The sequence below is a fragment of the Panulirus ornatus genome, chromosome 44 (genome assembly GCF_036320965.1).
Source record: "Panulirus ornatus isolate Po-2019 chromosome 44, ASM3632096v1, whole genome shotgun sequence".
In the NCBI taxonomy this organism is placed as follows: domain Eukaryota; kingdom Metazoa; phylum Arthropoda; class Malacostraca; order Decapoda; family Palinuridae; genus Panulirus; species Panulirus ornatus.
Window position 1 is genome coordinate 16,802,948 of NC_092267.1, and position 19,171 is coordinate 16,822,118.

Consider the following 19,171-nt stretch of genomic DNA (forward strand, 5'->3'; position numbering starts at 1 on the left):
AGATGTAAAGGTTTACTCAAAGTGTGCACTTTGGAAAACGAGAGGTTAGGAAGCAAGAGAAAGAAAGTAGAAGGAGCAAAAAAAAGAAAATTACAAGATGGATGATTTTGCTTGAAAATGCATTGCACATCACAAAATCAGCTGCAGTATGAATATTTCCAAATTATAGTATAATCAGTGAAAGACAGCAAATCCTCACAGTACTGTTTTCATGGTATGGAAAGCATTCCATGTGACAGAGGTATAGGGATTAACAAGGAAGGATAGACCTTTGAGAAATTGCGATGATGGAACAAAGGTGACTATAATGGATTAGGACCTAATATTCAGGCTGATTAATAGCTTGCAAAGGTTAGAATGAACTTGATCAATGTCGTATGTGAGAAGTGACTCACCTTCAGTGAGCTGAACCAGGATCAAATTTAACCATGAAGTAGGTTGTGGAGTTTAACTGTGGATGGTAGGACCTAGTTTTGATAGATTATCCCTGACAGCTAAAAAGTGAATGTGAATAAATGATGTGTTCATTTGTTCCTAATGCTACCTTGCTGAGATGGGAGAGGCCCCTTGGAATCAGAAATTTGATAATTTTGGCACTGAATAAAGTAACAAATTTGAAATCACTTTTTTTTTTTCTTACACTTGATCACTTTTTCTCATGTTAGTAAGGTAATGCCTGGAACAGACAAAGAATGGCCGCTTTTGCTCACATCCATTCTCAAGCTGTCATGTGTAATGCACCAAAACCACACCTTCCTCTTCACAATCAGGCCCCACAGATCTTTCTATGAAACCACAGCCACTTCACAAGTTCTGGTTCAGTCCACTGACAACATGTTGACCCCTGTATGCCACATTGCTCTAATTCATTCCTTCCCTTGCACACCTTTCACCCTCCCGCATGTTCAGGCCCCAGTCACTCAGAATCTTTTTCTCTCCATCCTTCCATCTCTAGTTTGGTCTACACCTTGTTTCCTCCATTTCTGACATATGTATCCTCTTTGTCAACTTCTTCACATTAATCCTCACACAAATTTTTCTCCATATGTCCAAATCATTTCAGCGCACCCTCTTCAGCTCTCTCAGCCACATTTTTTTTTCCCTCCTTCCACCACATCTTTCTTAACCTTTAACTACTTACTTAATCAAACCTCATCACACAACATATTGTCCTCAAACATGTAATTTCCAACAAATCCACCCATGTCCACACATCCTCATTTGTAGCCCCATATGATATTGGGACAAGTGTACCTTTAAACATACCCATTTTTGCCTTCCCAGACAGCAGCCTCTCTCTCCCACACACTCTTCAGTGTTCAGAGAACCTTTACCCCCTGACCCACCCCATGACTCACTTCCACTTCAATGGTTCCAATCTCTGCCCTATCCACTCGCAGATACCTAAAACACTTCACTTCCAATTTTTCTCTCAAACTCAAACACCACCTATCCTGCCCCTCACCCTTGTTAGTCCTAGTAACTTTGTTTTTTCACATTTACTCTCAATCCCTTCCTTTCACACACTGCAGTTTCTCATTTGAATCTGCTCCTAGTGCTATATCGTTAGCAAACTACTACTGACTTCCCGAGCCCCCTTATACCCTACAGACTGTGTACTCAGCCCCTCTTTCTTTAACTGTCGCATTTACCTCCTTCACCACCCCATCCATAAACAAATTAAACAGCCATGGTGATATCACACACCCTTGCTGCAAACGAACCTTCACTTGGAAGCAATCACTCTTCTCTCTTCCCACTTGTACAGTTGCCTTATACCCCTGATAAAAACTCCTCACTGCTTCTAAAAGCCCTACTTCCACACCATATATTCTTGAGACCTTCTACAGGGCATCCTTATCAACCCCATCATATGGTATCTCCAGATCCATAAATGCCACATGCAAGTATTTCTCACACATCTTCTACCACTTCTTAAGCCACGCTGTTCCTCCTCATTCTCATGCTCTGTACTTGTCCTCATCATCTTAATCTCTCGTCTTCCATACAATTTACCAGGTATACTTGAACAAACTTACACCACTGTAGTTTGAATATTTAACCTTTATCCACTTTGCTATTATACAATGGTACCATACATGCATTTTGCCAATCCTCAGGCATGTCAATGTGATCCATACATTGAAAATCATAAATAACTAGTCAATCACACAGTCATCCCCTTATTAAGAAATTCACCTGTAATACCATCCACTCCAGCTGCCTTGACACATTTCATCGTATGTAAGACTTTCATCACCTCTTCTGTCCTCACCAAACCACTCTATTTATCTCTCATATCACTTACTACCCCAACCCAAATACCCTACATCTGCCACCCTTTCATCAAGCATATCACTCCATCTCCTAAATTCATCACTGCCTGTTACCACATTCCCATTTGCCCACTTCACCAATATTCCCATTTGTTCTGTTTTTTTACTCTTATCCTTCATCTAAAACATCTTATTCTCCCTAAAGTTTACTGATACTTTCTTACTCCAACTCTCTTTTGCCCTTTTTTTCAACCTTTGCACCTTCCTCTTGAATTCCTGCTGCTTTCTCTTATATATCTCCCAGTCATTTGCACTTTCCCTGTAAGTTATGCCCATATACCTCTCTTTCTATTTCAATAGCACCATCACTTCTTCATCTCACCAATCACTACCCTTTTTAATCTGCCCACCTTCCATCTTAAGCATGCCGCACGCATTTCTTACACATGCTGTCGTTGCTTCCTTAAATACCTCCTGTTCCTCTTCCATTCCTCTAACTTTGTTTGTTCTCACCTTCTCCATTCTGCATTCTGTCTCTCCAAGCTCACTCACCAGACTCCTCTCACTAATAATCTTTTGTCTTTACAAAAAACCTCCACAAATCTTTACATAACATATAACAGTAATTCCCTTCAATCTCATTCAGTCCATCCTTCTCACTTTACACTTTGATATCTTCCTTACATGCTTGTACTTTATGAGTCAACATCTTGTTACATACAAGTTTCACAGGAATGTTAGCTTGTTTTAATTTTGTATTTTTTTTTCATACTTGTTTCTGTTTCCCATGTAACAAGGTAGTGCCTGGGACAGAGGAAGAACAACCTCATTTGATCACATCCATTCTCTAGTTTTCCTGTATAGTACTGTGAATATTAGTGGAAATTTTCTTGCATCCCTGGGTGCACAAATTTACACTGTCTATCTATTCTCTCTATCTATATCCCTGATGCGTCTTCCCTTTGGGAGCTTCCTCTAGTGGATGACCACAGCAAAAGTCCCACAACTGCTGAACTCCAATGCTGCTTCTTAGCCTTTAGTGCCTCACCCTTAGAAGGCCACTGGTAGAGGGCAACTATAGTGCAATGTTTTCAGAAGCTCATACCTATGTTTCCACCAAGTATTATTACCTAATGTGTCTACCTAATGATCCAACCTAGTTCTACCCAGCGCTCCCAGCTGATGTTTTTACTTACTACTTTTACTTAATGTTTCTACCAAATGCTCCAGTCAAATGGTCCTACCTACTACTTGTATCTGTTGCTCCTACCATTTTGCCAAAAGTCAGGGCTAGCTTGTAGCACTCACTGAAGAAATATCTAGTTAGGAAGAATGAATTGTGTGATTTTTTGTGAACTGTTATATGTGACAGGAGAGGTTACATGTTTGTGGATAGAATGCTAGTAGTCCACTTGTGAGTCAGGCAAAAAGAAAAGTTAGGAGCATTAGATAGTTAGGAACATTAGGTAGGAGCCTTTGCAAACACTGCCAGTAGCCTGTGAAGGGTGACGCACTAAAGGCTAAGAAGCAGCGCTGGAGTTCTTTAGTTATGAAGACTGTTGCCACGGCTGCCCCTTTGAGGGAGTTCCAATTGGAACAGACATTGGGTATATAGTATAGATAGATAGCTAGTTGGCTGATTTTAGATGCTAATGGATTATGTTAGGAAGGAATTTTTACAGTATTGCGTTGTCAAATATTTTCATTCAATATCAGTTTCAGGTGTCAATCCATTGTGTTGTCAGATATTTTCGTACAATTCCAGTTTCAGGTGTCACTCCATTGCGTTGTTGGATATTTTCATACGATTCCATTTTCAGGTGTCATTCCTTGGAACTGATGAGTTATATTCAGCCATTTCTTTCGTCTGTTTCCTTGCGCTACCTCGCAAACGTGGGAGACAGCGACAAAGTATAAAAAAAAAAAATATATATATATATATATATTTTTTTTTTTTTTTTTTTTTTTATACTTTGTCGCTGTCTCCCGCGTATTGCGAGGTAGCGCAAGGAAACAGACGAAAGAAATGGCCCAACCCCCCCCATACACATGTACATACACACGTCCACACACACAAATATACATACCTACACAGCTTTCCATGGTTTACCCCGGACGCTTCACATGCCTTGATTCAATCCACTGACAGCACGTCAACCCCTGTATACCACATCGCTCCAATTCACTCTATTCCTTGCCCTCCTTTCACCCTCCTGCATGTTCAGGCCCCGATCACACAAAATCTTTTTCACTCCATCTTTCCACCTCCAATTTGGTCTCCCTCTTCTCCTCGTTCCCTCCACCTCCGACACATATATCCTCTTGGTCAATCTTTCCTCACTCATTCTCTCCATGTGCCCAAACCATTTTAAAACACTCTCTTCTGCTCTCTCAACCACGCTCTTTTTATTTCCACACCTCTCTCTTACCCTTACGTTACTTACTCGATCAAACCACCTCACACCACACATTGTCCTCAAACATCTCATTTCCAGCACATCCATCCTCCTGCGCACAACTCTATCCATAGCCCACGCCTCGCAACCATACAACATTGTTGGAACTACTATTCCTTCAAACATACCCATTTTTGCTTTCCGGGATAATGTTCTCGACTTCCACACATTTTTCAAGGCTCCCAAAATTTTCGCCCCCTCCCCCACCCTATGATCCACTTCCGCTTCCATGGTTCCATCCGCTGACAGATCCACTCCCAGATATCTAAAACACTTCACTTCCTCCAGTTTTTCACCATTCAAACTCACCTCCCAATTGACTTGACCCTCAGCCCTACTGTACCTAATAACCTTGCTCTTATTCACATTTACTCTTAACTTTCTTCTTCCACACACTTTACCAAACTCCGTCACCAGCTTCTGCAGTTTCTCACATGAATCCGCCACCAGCGCTGTATCATCAGCGAACAACAACTGACTCACTTCCCAAGCTCTCTCATCCCCAACAGACTTCATACTTGCCCCTCTTTCCAAGACTCTTGCATTTACCTCCCTAACAACCCCATCCATAAACAAATTAAGCAACCATGGAGACATCACACACCCCTGCCGCAAACCTACATTCACTGAGAACCAATCACTTTCCTCTCTTCCTACACGTACACATGCCTTACATCCTCGATAAAAACTTTTCACTGCTTCTAACAACTTGCCTCCCACACCATATATTCTTAATACCTTCCACAGAGCATCTCTATCAACTCTATCATATGCCTTCTCCAGATCCATAAATGCTACATACAAATCCATTTGCTTTTCTAAGTATTTCTCACATACATTCTTCAAAGCAAACACCTGATCCACACATCCTCTACCACTTCTGAAACCACACTGCTCTTCCCCAATCTGATGCTCTGTACATGCCTTCACCCTCTCAATCAATACCCTCCCATATAATTTACCAGGAATACTCAACAAACTTATACCTCTGTAATTTGAGCACTCACTCTTATCCCCTTTGCCTTTGTACAATGGCACTATGCACGCATTCCGCCAATCCTCAGGCACCTCACCATGAGTCATACATACATTAAATAACCTTACCAACCATAAATGTCATATATATATATATATATATGTCATATATATATATATATATATATGACAGGCGTGCGAAAGAGAGACTTTTGGATGTTAATGTGCTGAGAGGTGCAACTGGAGGGATGTCTGATCATTATCTTGTGGAGGCTAAGGTGAAGATTTGTATGGGTTTTCAGAAAAGAAGAGTGAATGTTGGGGTGAAGAGGGTGGTGAGAGTAAGTGAGCTTGGGAAGGAGACCTGTGTGAGGAAGTACCAGGAGAGACTGAGTACAGAATGGAAAAAGGTGAGAACAATGGAAGTAAGGGGAGTGGGGGAGGAATGGGATGTATTTAGGGAATCAGTGATGGATTGCGCAAAAGATGCTTGTGGCATGAGAAGAGTGGGAGGTGGGTTGATTAGAAAGGATAGTGAGTGGTGGGATGAAGAAGTAAGAGTATTAGTGAAAGAGAAGAGAGAGGCATTTGGACGATTTTTGCAGTGAAAAAATGCAATTGAGTGGGAGATGTATAAAAGAAAGAGACAGGAGGTCAAGAGAAAGGTGCAAGAGGTGAAAAAAAGGACAAATGAGAGTTGGGGTGAGAGAGTATCATTAAATTTTAGGGAGAATAAAAAGATGTTCTGGAAGGAGGTAAATAAAGTGCGTAAGACAAGGGAGCAAATGGGAACTTCAGTGAAGGGCGGAAATGGGGAGGTGATAACAAGTAGTGGTGATGTGAGAAGGAGATGGAGTGAGTATTTTGAAGGTTTGTTGAATGTGTTTGATGATAGAGTGGCAGATATAGGGTGTTTTGGTCGAGGTGGTGTGCAAAGTGAGAGGGTTAGGGAAAATGATTTGGTAAACAGAGAAGAGGTAGTAAAGCTTTGCGGAAGATGAAAGCCGGCAAGGCAGCAGGTTTGGATGGTATTGCAGTGGAATTTATTAAAAAAGGGGGTGACTGTATTGTTGACTGGTTGGTAAGGTTATTTAATGTATGTATGACTCATGGTGAGGTGCCTGAGGATTGGCGGAATGCGTGCATAGTGCCATTGTACAAAGGCAAAGGGGATAAGAGTGAGTGCTCAAATTACAGAGGTATAAGTTTGTTGAGTATTCCTGGTAAATTATATGGGAGGGTATTGATTGAGAGGGTGAAGGCATGTACAGAGCATCAGATTGGGGAAGAGCAGTGTGGTTTCAGAAGTGGTAGAGGATGTGTGGATCAGGTGTTTGCTTTGAAGAATGTATGTGAGAAATACTTAGAAAAGCAAATGGATTTGTATGTAGCATTTATGGATCTGGAGAAGGCATATGATAGAGTTGATAGAGATGCTCTGTGGAAGGTATTAAGAATATATGGTGTGGGAGGCAAGTTGTTAGAAGCAGTGAAAAGTTTTTATCGAGGATGTAAGGCATGTGTACGTTTAGGAAGAGAGGAAAGTGATTGGTTCTCAGTGAATGTAGGTTTGCGGCAGGGGTGTGTGATGTCTCCATGGTTGTTTAATTTGTTTATGGATGGGGTTGTTAGGGAGGTAAATGCAAGAGTTTTGGAAAGAGGGGCAAGTATGAAGTCTGTTGGGGATGAGAGAGCTTGGGAAGTGAGTCAGTTGTTGTTCGCTGATGATACAGCGCTGGTGGCTGATTCATGTGAGAAACTGCAGAAGCTGGTGACTGAGTTTGGTAAAGTGTGTGGAAGAAGAAAGTTAAGAGTAAATGTGAATAAGAGCAAGGTTATTAGGTACAGTAGGGTTGAGGGTCAAGTCAATTGGGAGGTGAGTTTGAATGGAGAAAAACTGGAGGAAGTGAAGTGTTTTAGATATCTGGGAGTGGATCTGGCAGCGGATGGAACCATGGAAGTGGAAGTGGATCATAGGGTGGGGGAGGGGGCGAAAATCCTGGGAGCCTTGAAGAATGTGTGGAAGTCGAGAACATTATCTCGGAAAGCAAAAATGGGTATGTTTGAAGGAATAGTGGTTCCAACAATGTTGTATGGTTGCGAGGCGTGGGCTATGGATAGAGTTGTGCGCAGGAGGATGGATGTGCTGGAAATGAGATGTTTGAGGACAATGTGTGGTGTGAGGTGGTTTGATCGAGTGAGTAACGTAAGGGTAAGAGAGATGTGTGGAAATAAAAAGAGCGTGGTTGAGAGAGCAGAAGAGGGTGTTTTGAAGTGGTTTGGGCACATGGAGAGAATGAGTGAGGAAAGATTGACCAAGAGGATATATGTGTCGGAGGTGGAGGGAACGAGGAGAAGAGGGAGACCAAATTGGAGGTGGAAAGATGGAGTGAAAAAGATTTTGTGTGATCGGGGCCTGAACATGCAGGAGGGTGAAAGGAGGGCAAGGAATAGAGTGAATTGGAGCGATGTGGTATACCGGGGTTGATGTGCTGTCAGTGGATTGAATCAAGGCATGTGAAGCGTCTGGGGTAAACCATGGAAAGCTGTGTAGGTATGTATATTTGCGTGTGTGGACTTATGTATATACATGTGTATGGGGGGGGTTGGGCCATTTCTTTCATCTGTTTCCTTGCGCTACCTCGCAAACGCGGGAGACAGCGACAAAGTATAATAAATATAAATAAAATATATATATAAAAGACCCTTGATAATTAAGTTGCACAAGACTTTATTTTTCTGAGGAGCGGTTTTGTGTGGAAAAGATCTGGTAGAGGATAAAGCATAAAGGTGATTTAGACAATGATTTACTTAAAATACAAGAGTAATGAGAGTGAATGACATTGGAAAGGGAGTGAAATGGTATATGAGTAGAGGTGAAGCTGCATTTGAAATGCCATTATGCTTGTTTGATATTGTTTTTCAGCCCCATGCATAAGTTGTTTCTTTCTTGCAGCAAAAGCTGAGTTTGCAGTCTTCATTACCTGTACCACTTGAAGTTGCGCAGTCAACACCTGCTTCGTTTTCTCTAGCAACAGTCCCCAGGTTGGGCCGTGGCATCCAGCCAGGTGGTGAAATTGATCTTGATCTTTCCCCACCTCTCAGGAAACCAGATCCAGTTAAAGTAAGAAATTCTTTCTATTTTCTCATCATGGCCTGGTAAGTATTACAGACTCACCTGAGCCTCTGGTTTTTGTTTCTTAGATATGAACAAGGTTAACTTTCATGTTAAACCTTTTTTTGAGTGGTGTAGAGCAAATTGGAGTGATATGGTTTGCAAGGGATGATGTGCTGTTAATAGATTAAGCAGGGCATATGAAGTGGTTGAGGGAACCACAGAAATGTGTGTGAGGTATTATTTTGGATGGGGGTTCTGGTTTTGGTGCATTATACATGAGAACTAAAGAATGAACGTGAGTGAATGAGGCCATTCCTTCATTCATTCCTGAACTGACGCTAACTTGCTAGCATAGGAAATAGTGAGCATGCATGAAAAAATTCTTATGTTAGGAAACAATTGTATAGAGTCTCATAGCCTAAGGGAGAATTCCCATTCCCTGTATATCGTAGAAGGTGACTAAAGGGGGCGGGAGCAGGTGCTGGAAACCCTCCCCTTCTTGTATTTCAATTTCTTAAAGAGGAAACAGAAGTCAAGTAGGGAGTGCTCATCCTCTTCAAAGGCTCAGACTGGGGTGTCTGAATGTATGTGGATGTAATCAAGATGAGAAGAAAGGAGAGATAGGTAGTATGTTTGAGGAAAGAAACCTGGATGTTTTGGCTCTCAGTGAAAGAAGCTCAAGGGTAAAGGGAAAAAATGGTTTTGAAATGTCTTGGGAGTAAAGTCAGGGGTTACACACTGCCTCAGCATGAACAATCCTTTTCATAGCTGTCTTTTTCAAGGGCTTCAGTACTTGTAATTATTAGTGAAATATGAAATGTTAATGGTATAATATGTAGTATAAAATGTACCATTAAAACACATGTTACTTCCATTAGGCACGAGCTTTAGCCCTGCTACAGAGGAAAGGTGGCATTCAAGCTAGAAACCCAAATGCTGTCAAGAACACAAAGAAGGCAGCTGAACCAGACTTCCAGGAGAAAGTTAGAAAAAGAATAAACACATCTGATGCAGACAGTAAGGATCAGGTGCATAAGTTGCTTGATAATTTAAGTCATGACAGTCTACTTACAGCGAGGCAATTACAGGAATCATCTTGTGAAAGTTCGATATAGTACGCAGTTTGTCACCATTAAACCACAGTTAGGGAATTTTCATGAATGGAAAGTACGTTCTGATGATTGTACATTTTCAAGAAATACATTGTGTAGATTAGACCTAATCGAGATTTATGCCAGGTTTGGTCTCTTCACTCATGGGGTCTTTATGGATTTGAATGAATCAACAAAGGGTAGCAAAAATTTTTTCTAAAGTAAAGGGCTAGGCTAGGGAAAAAATAAGAAGCTGCAGACATGCTCACATTGGATAAGGAAGGCCAAGAGGAGAGTGGCACTCATAACCATAGAGGTTAGGAGGGGCTGCTACTGTGAATAGGGTCAAAATTGGGGAAAGTTTTTAAGTTTCAGTACATCAAGGGGATACTTTTGTTTTCTAGAGTATCTAAGTCTCACCCTGCATTCTCATAGCAACCTTATTAATACACTGCTTAGGGATGGAACTAAAGGGGGAGGCATAGCCCAAACTCCATTAGGGTAATCCTTTTTAAATACAAACACCTGAGGTGTGCTGGGACATTTTATTTTTTTGGACAATTTTGGAGCCTCACTGCCTCTGGAAACTGTGCTGGAGTTGCCCTATGCCAGTGGCCTTTCATTGGTGAGGCACAGTAGGCCAAGAAGTGATGAGTGATTGAGGGGTGATAGCAGTGACTGTAAATGGGTTGACTGGTGAGAGTGTAAAAGGAAGGAGCTTGTGGAGAAGTTTAAAAGTTGTAGCTTAGATGTGCATGGGATTGGGGAAATGCATATCCTTAGGCAGGGTGTGTGCGTGGGGTGAAAATGGAAATGATGATGCAAGTTATGGGAGGATGTGGAAGGAGGAGTGGTATCTATGGGAATGAGTAAATTATCAGGGAAAAGGGAAAGAAGGATGTGTATTCCTGCTGTCACAGAGAGTGTGGAAGGGGGTGTTAGAGAGCTTGGATGGAATGAATCAAGAATAATGTGGGTGAAAAGGATATATTGGAGTTGTGAAGTATGCATGAATATTTGTATATGCTTCTGTAAATATGAGGATTGTATGAGGTAAGGATGAAATGAAGCATTTGTGGAGAAATTTATATAACTTTACAAATGGTTTTAAGAATGAGAGAAATGTGGTTGCAATAGATGATATGAATGCAAAAGTGGGATGTGATGAAATTGATTGAGATAGTTTGTAAATGGGGAGTGCCTGCCGGGAGTAAATAAGAATGGAAATTATCTTGTAGATGTTTGTGCTGAGAGGGGGTTAATTCCTTGCAAACACCTTTTTTCAGCACAAGATGACCCTCAGATATACATAGGTGAGGAATGATAGAAGACCAAAGCAAAAGACTTTGATTATTTGGCAGTGGATGAAAGATTGAGAAAGGCCGTGCTAGATGTGAGAAGATTCTTTGGAGACTCTGACCATTTCACAGTTCTTGTGGATATTGGGATCATGAAGATGTGGAGTTATGGTTTAAGGAACAATGGAGAGATAAAAGCGTTGGCAAGCGTGAAGATAAATCAGAAAAAATGTAAGTGGGAGTATGAAAGGAAGGTAGCTGGAAACTTGGATGGAAGTGCAGTGAATGTAGGGATGTAGTCATGTGTGAATGAGGTGTTTAAAGTGTTTAGAGAAATACTATTAATCGATGTAGAATTAGTAGTTGGATACAGTGTCTTAAGATATTGTAATAAAAAGGGCATTGTATGGGGGATGGAAGAGAAGAAAAAGGCATATGGTAGATTGCATGATAATAATTTATCAGTGGAATTTCAGCAAAGGAGACAGAAGAATACAAGATAAGTAAGCGGAATGTTTAGAAGCTGATAGAAGGAAAGCAAAGAAGGAGTTGATGAAGATTTTGGAAGAAAGTTGAGTGAAAAGTTTCAGAATGTTAAGAAGTTATGCTGGAAAGAGATGAAAAAGGAAAGAGGTGGATGTAAGGGTGGAAATGTTGAATGTGAGAAGTAAGGAAGGGGAGTTGCTGAGTCAAAAGGAGGAAAGAGTATTTTGAAGAACTGATGAATGTGGGAGAAGGGAAGGCAGCAGTTGTTACATGCATGGATAATGGAAGGAAGAGCATACCAGTGCAAGGGCCTATAGCAAAAAGGGAGGTAAGAAGGGCAATAATGAGGCAATATGGCTGAAATGCTGAAGTATGGAGGAGAAAGCATGCATCTATGTAATTCTTTCATGGAAACGAGTTTTTGCTTGAGGGTTGGGGCAAAAGGTATTGTTACATAATTTAAAGGAAAAGGTGCTAAGGATGTATGTGGCACTTATAGGGGAATAAGTGTGTTAAGTATATCAGGAAAAGTGTACAGAAGAATGGGTTTTAGGAAAGGTTGGACTTTTGTTGTAATGATGACCATGGAAAAGTATTTAGTGAAAGGTAAGAATTTGTCTGCAACGTTTAAGGATCTGGAAGAAGCATATGACAGAGTCAAGTGGAATGCTTTATGGGCTGTGTGAAGGATTTGTAGGGTCGGGGAACAATTGTTAGATGATGTAAAAATCTTCTATAGAGGAGCAAGTGCTTTTGTAAAGAGTGGATGGAAAGTTGAGCAAGAGTTTTGGTGTACATGTAGGTTTAAGGCAGGGCTGTGTGCTGTCACCGTGGCTTTTTGATATATATATGGATGGAGTGATAGGAGGGATGAAAGCAAAACCAAGGAAAGAGGGTGCAGAGACAAAGTGTGTGGCTGTGACATATGGTAGCTAGTGGCAAGCCAGTTTGAGGATGATAATGTTGTTTCCCGAGAGCGAAGAGGACTTGCAGAAGGTTGTAAGTGTGTTTTATGATGTGTGTAAGCGTAAGTGATTGAAAGTCAATGCAAGTAAAAGTAAAGTAATGGTGCTTGAAAAGAAACAGAGTGGAAGTATATATTTTGTAAAACCATATTTAGTGAAAGAAGAAAGTGTTGTAGATAGTGCTTTGGATAAGGGGAAGAAAGATTGGAAGAGGTAAGAGAATATAAGTTTTTAGGAGCTGTCTTGGATAAGTTTGGTGGTATGGAAGGAGGGTTAAGGGAGAGAGCAGTATAGGGTAGAAGAATCATTGGGTCCCCTAATAGAATAATGAAGGGTAGAGGTGTGAGTATGGAAGTGAAGAGAGGATTTAGGAACAGCATAGTCCTCTCACACCTGACCTATGTAGCCAAAATATGGACGTGGAATGAGTCACAGAGGTTAAGAATCCATTTGTGGAAATAAGCTATCTAAGAAGAGCATGTGGTGTGACAAAATGGAATAAAGAAAGAAATGAAGGGATGTATGAGAGATGTGGTATGGCAGGGAATGAATTGTGGAGTGGTACATAATACTTTGAGGTTGTGGATGATACATAATACTTTGAGGTTGTTTGGATTTTTGGAAGGAATGCAAGACTGGAGTTCACAAGAAGAGTGTATGATGGTACAGTTAAAGGGGTTGGTGCAAAAGGAGCACCGCCTGTGACATGGGCAAATAAAGTGGAAGAACATTGGAGGGAGAGAAATGTTAGAACACGTGGAATGGTGCGTGCGAGGGAGGCATGTAAGGACATGGATAAGTGGAAGAATTGAGTAATTTTTAACAGTTGATGGCAAAATGATTGTTATCAAGTTAAGCTTCTTATTCACCAGAGAGGTTATTACCATAGTTTATGCTAATTCCTCAAGCTAAGATATTCTTTTTTTATTGAATTCAAATATTGCCCTTCAATAGTCCAGATATTATTATTAGAAGAACAGAACTGCCATTTGATAATTGATTTTAAACCTTAAAGGACTATTCCCAGACCATATGTAAGTGCCCATTACAGCCAGTTCCCACAAACTGAGTGGGCTATGATTTCCCCACATGCATTTGAAAGAGCCACTGGATCTCTGAATGATGTAATGCTTGTACAGACACCAGATGGCACCCTCCAACTCTTAAGTAACATGCAGAAATATCATTAAAACTCGGTTACCCGGAGGTAACTTTGATGGGAAGACTTTGTACTCATATTCCACTTGGGCCCCTGCCTTACTCCACACTGTGGACAAGCAAATCACATTTTTGGGTGTCTAGAGACTATGAAGAATGATTTTGAATATAATATTAAAGGAAGACTCGGTCTCCAGGCACAGGAAGTTAAGTTAGAGGGATGATTATGTGTTAGGATCACTGGGTATGCCCTTGCTGTAAATGACAGCTGTGCATAAAGATTTTAAAGGCCTTAACATGATGCCAAAGTTTAAATGTGTATAAGGTGTTGTTTAAATTACTCATGGTTCTTATTTCAATCCTTGAAATTCTTAATATTCTGATGTCTGTGGAAGCCAGCCTTTCACAGTGTACCATCCAAAAAGAGTTATGTTGACATGATAACTTAAGACTGGTTTGGACATTGTTCACCAGGGAAGAAGGGAAGGGTGTTGTGTGATTATCTGTTTGTACTGAATGGGGAGGAAAATTTACGTGTATGGGTTTGTACTGAATGAGGAGGAAAATTTACTTGTGTGGGTTTGTACTTAATGGGGAGGAAAATTTACATGTGGGGCTCCACTTCCCAAATATTGTGTCATACAACCTAAATTTTTGTTTGCTGTCTACATTAACCCCATCTTTAGTCATTTAATTCTATTCATCCACTGCTCAAGCTATAATAGTACTTCCTTACATCTCTTTTAACAAGTTACTTGCTTAATTTCAAGTTATATTCTGTGGTTGTTCATGCCTTTAATCTCTCAAAGAATCTTTCACAATCTGTCATTGATCTGTTTTAAAAACTTAAAGGTACTAATCAGGTCACTCCTCACTCTTCTGTCTTCCAATTCTGTAAATTTAAGCCTATAGCTTTTAGCTGTAACTCATCTTTCTTAACCTGGTACCATCTTTGATGCTCTTCTCTGGACCTTCTCTATCAGCAATTTGTGTTTCTTTAGGTGCAGTGACCAAAATTTAGAATCATTCTAGTTTTGGCCTTATATATGATGTGAACAGTTTGCTAAATCTTTTTTATCCATGAACTTAATACAGTTGTAATTTTTACTAGCAGACAATTGGTCTCTTACCTATTCTCCTGATTTTGTACTCCGGTAACAAGTTAGTGTTGACTTTCAAGTCTATCTCACTCACAGATTCCAGCAGCTTGTTCCTGCTTGAGGATAACCATGTTAAGGCCCTCTTCACTGTGACCCATCCTCAGTACTTTACATTTACCCATATTGAACTTCATCAACCATGTATCAGACCAGCGTTGGAGTTCATCAAGGTGTCTTGTAAGGTGAAGCAGTGTGTAGCTGTAAATGTGTTCTATGACTTGCCTGAGCCATTTTCTTTCACATTTGCACAAACACTGCTCCTCCTGGTCATATGTTCTATGCATGCCACTTCCCTTTAATTCACCATTTTCTCATATACCTTGCTTGGTATACTGAACAGACTTGTCCCCTTTGCCTTTACGTAAGGTTGTAGTTGGTAGGCAGGGAAGTATATTACTGGTACTAGCTGCCTGGGTGATGGGAGGGATAGTGATGACTGGGTAGAGAGCCAGGACTTCAGTGGTTTTGAAACTGTACTTCTTTCACCCAGGTAGCTGTCTTTTCTCTTTGTCTCACCCACACATGGAGTCCTGGTATTCTGTTGACAAACATACAATTTCTTCTTACCACAAATAACACTTGACAACTCGCTACTCATTCTTTGCAAATCTGGATTTTCCTGTGGGGAGTGCTTTGGACTAGGCCTGCCTTTTGGCATAATGGTCGGAGCAATAGATAGAAGTAGGAGGTAAGAACATTAGACAAGAGCATTAGGTAGAAGTTATGGTGCCTACCCCATGGTTTTATCTGTCCCTGATGCTCCACAGGCTCCCCAAACCCAATCTCAGTACGTTGCCTCTTTTGTCAAGGAGACTGTTTCCTATCTTGACACACTAGGGCCTGGTCCCACCAATCCTGTGTGGGGAGAGGAAGTGTTAAATGCCACCCTCAGACATCTGCGCCGAGGGGACAACCTCTCTGCCATCACGGCAGCCACAGAACACGCCAGAAAATTGGTAAGTTCCTGTGGCTCGACCAGTGACCGCCTAAATCGAGGTGAGGGCGGAACAGGGCAACCAGTGAACGTGGGCAATGTTCACCGGACCGAGGGGGTCCTTGTGAGTAGAAACTGACTGCACAGGGAGCAGTACAAAATAGTACAGCGGCTTTATCGGAAGAACAAGTCGATGACCGCTGGACAGGTACTTAAAGGCAAATGGAAAGTTCTGCCAACGTCAGTTGGGCCTGAAACTCTCTACCCCTTTTAGAGAGCTCTCTTTTCGCAGCCATCGGAGCCAGACAGGCATGCCATGATTGATTTTGACCAAATATGCATACCACTAGCAGAGGTCATGACTGTGGGAGAGGTTGCACACCACCTCAAAGCCACAAAAACATGGGCTCCCAGTCCTGACGGAATGCAGACAAGGCTCCTGAGGTCTATCCTTCCATATGTACTCTGCAAGATATTCAACTTGTGGATAGCCGCCTCTGAGTTGCAAGAGCCACTCAAGTCAAACAGGACGGTACTGATACCCAAGGTACCAAGTCCCACCCAGCCCAACGACTACAGGCCGATCACCATCTCATGTGCCGTAGTCAGACTGCTCCATAAGATCCTGAACAGCCACATCTCGAGCCTTGTCCAGATCGATGGAGCTCAAAAGGCATTCGCCCCTGTGGACGGATGCCTTGAGAACCTCATGATCTTGGATGCGATCGTTGGTCGTGCTCAGGCACAGTCCCATGCTGTGCACCTGGCATTCCTTGACATGGCCAAAGCACTCTATAGTGTTAATCATAACATTATCGAGCAGGCCATGTTGCAGAAGGGCATTCCTGTCCCCGTCAGGACATACATCATGTCAATGTACGACCAAGCCTTCACTCGTATTGAAGGCAGCAGCCGGATGTTGGAACAAATTAAAATGACACGTGGGGGCAAACAGGGCGATCCCTTATCCCCAATTCTTTTTAACCTTGTGATCGATGAAGGGGTCGCAAGGTTAAGGAATTGGGAGTGGGAGTGAGATTTGGAGACCAAAGGGTGTCAGTGCTAGCCTTTGCTGATGATTTGGTTCTGGTGGCCCAGACGGCCAGCGGTCTGCAGAGAGCAGTTGACGTCATGGCGTAGACACTCGCGGGAGGAGGTCTTCAGGTGAACCCGAGAAAGTGTTGGTCCCTCAGCGTTTAGATCAGTGGCAAGCGCAAGACTTGGTATGTCAATAAGAAAAGGACATTCCAAGTCTTGGGTAGCACTATCGGCTCCATGGACGCTGAGGACGTCTACAAGTACCTTGGTATTCTTGTTGGGGCAGGGGATAGGCCAAAATCCTAGGGTGCCCTGTTATAAGAGGTGCTCTCTAATATCATCAGAGCCCCTCTAAAACCTCAGCAGAGCATTGCGATTCTCATTAACTTCCTCGTACCCTAGCTGATGCATTGCCTGGTGCTGGGACAAGTATATAAGACACAGCTGGCGTGCATGGATAGGCAGGTGAGAGTTGCGGTTCGCCGCTGGCTCCACCTGCCCCATGACGCACCCTGCGCATTCTTCCACTCAGCGGCTTGGGAATACCCGATTTTGTCTCTACCATTAGGCTAAATTAGCAGAGAAGATTTGATAAATTGCTCACCTTGTCTGACATGGTGATTCAGGCAGCGGCCCAGGAGCCTGCGGTTCTAAGGAAACTGCAAAGTTGGTGGGCCTCGCATGCATTACTGGTCGGCAGGTGGGGAATGAAATGGAAAGATTGCACACATGGCGCTCTACCTGGTTAGCACCTGCAATGGATTGGGTCTCATGCCCTCTGCTGCTGTACCACAAGTCAGGAGATGGGTTACCAGCGGGTCCTGACTCCTCTCAGGCAGCAACTACGTTAGAGCAGTCCAAGTGCGATCAGCGACACTCTCCCCTCACAAGGGCTAAAAGAGGCTGACTCGACATTTCCGGCCTCTGTGACATGTCACAAGCCCGGGATGTTGGTGCACATCTCCCAGATGTGCCCATGTACCCACGGGGACACATAAAATGGCATGACAACATCAATGCCTTTTTAACTAGGTGGTTGAGACAAAAGGGGCTACAAGATGGCTTGCGAGCCCCACATTTCTGTTGCAGGGCCCTTCTGGAAGCCAGACATCGTGGCTTCCAGAGGGTCAGAGGCCTGTGTCATAGACACGCAGGTCTCTGGAGTCTGCTTCGCGCTTTCAGCTTCACACGAACATAAGTGCAGCTACTATGGTACCCCAGAAGTCCTTAGGGGTGTACGGAAATTAACTAGGAAGGACACCGTGCATGTAACGTCCGCCACCTTAAACTGGCGAGGAGCATGGTGTCAAGAAAGCACGAGTGCTCTTGGAGGGTTAGGGCTTTCATACCGGGACCTGGAGGTGTGCTCTGTGAAAGCCTTAACCTGGACTCATACCCTTTACAGGATGTGGTCCAAGAGCACAGGTTGAAAATCAGTAGCCCACTGTGTCCATCTGGTGTTGGCCCTTGGGCTTGCGAGTGTATTTCCCCCTTTGTGTGCTCATGGGTGATGGTTGGCTGTCTGTCGCCCAGCGGTTAACTGGCAGGTACCAATCCCCGAGGGCAGTTCTGTTAGTCAGGGGTGTGGGCATCCTGGCAGGAGTGCCCGTTGCTCCTGTCCGACAGGCCGCATTGGACAGTATTTGTGTTGGCAACTGCCTCGGTGTATAAAGGAAAGTAGGATGAGTACTCCAAACCACTTTTCTGTCTGCTTAACTCATTCTTTCTTATATGTATGCTATCATCAGTCTGACCTATTATCTTATTCGTACACACATTTTCAAATAACCCAACTTTTATTTCACTATCTAAACATGTAGATAAAACAAAATTTTTTATTTTATTTAATTATACTCACCCACCTAGTAGTACACCGGGATACATCTGCAGTGCAAAAAAAAAAACATCCAATTGGCAATAATGAGAGAAAAATAGTAGGTAGGAGCATGAGATAGGAGCATTAGGTAAAAGTTGTAGGTTGTAGCATTAGACAGGAATATTAGTTAGACACATTAGATAGTAGTAGTTGGTAGGAACATAGGTTGGAGCCTCTGCCAATGGCCCATTAAGGGTGACACTAAAGGCGAAAAAGCAGCACACGAGTTCAACAGTTATGGAGACACTTTTGCTGTAGCCAACCCCTTGAGGGAGTTCCCATTGGGAATGTCGTCATAAATGTAGATAGATAGAAACACTCATTCTGCCAGTCAGGCCTC

General features: G+C 42.4%; 1 protein-coding gene across 1 annotated transcript in view; it reads left to right on the forward strand.

Annotated features, from left to right (window-relative positions):
• The window catches only part of Mcm10 (minichromosome maintenance 10 homolog), a 95,890-nt gene that overhangs the window by 53,752 nt on the left and 22,967 nt on the right, over positions 1–19,171 (forward strand). Inside the window, exons 9-10 of the mRNA XM_071687941.1 lie at positions 8,664–8,831; positions 9,704–9,842. Of these exons, the coding sequence (XP_071544042.1) occupies positions 8,664–8,831; positions 9,704–9,842 (307 nt within the window). The remainder of the gene's footprint in view (positions 1–8,663; positions 8,832–9,703; positions 9,843–19,171) is intronic.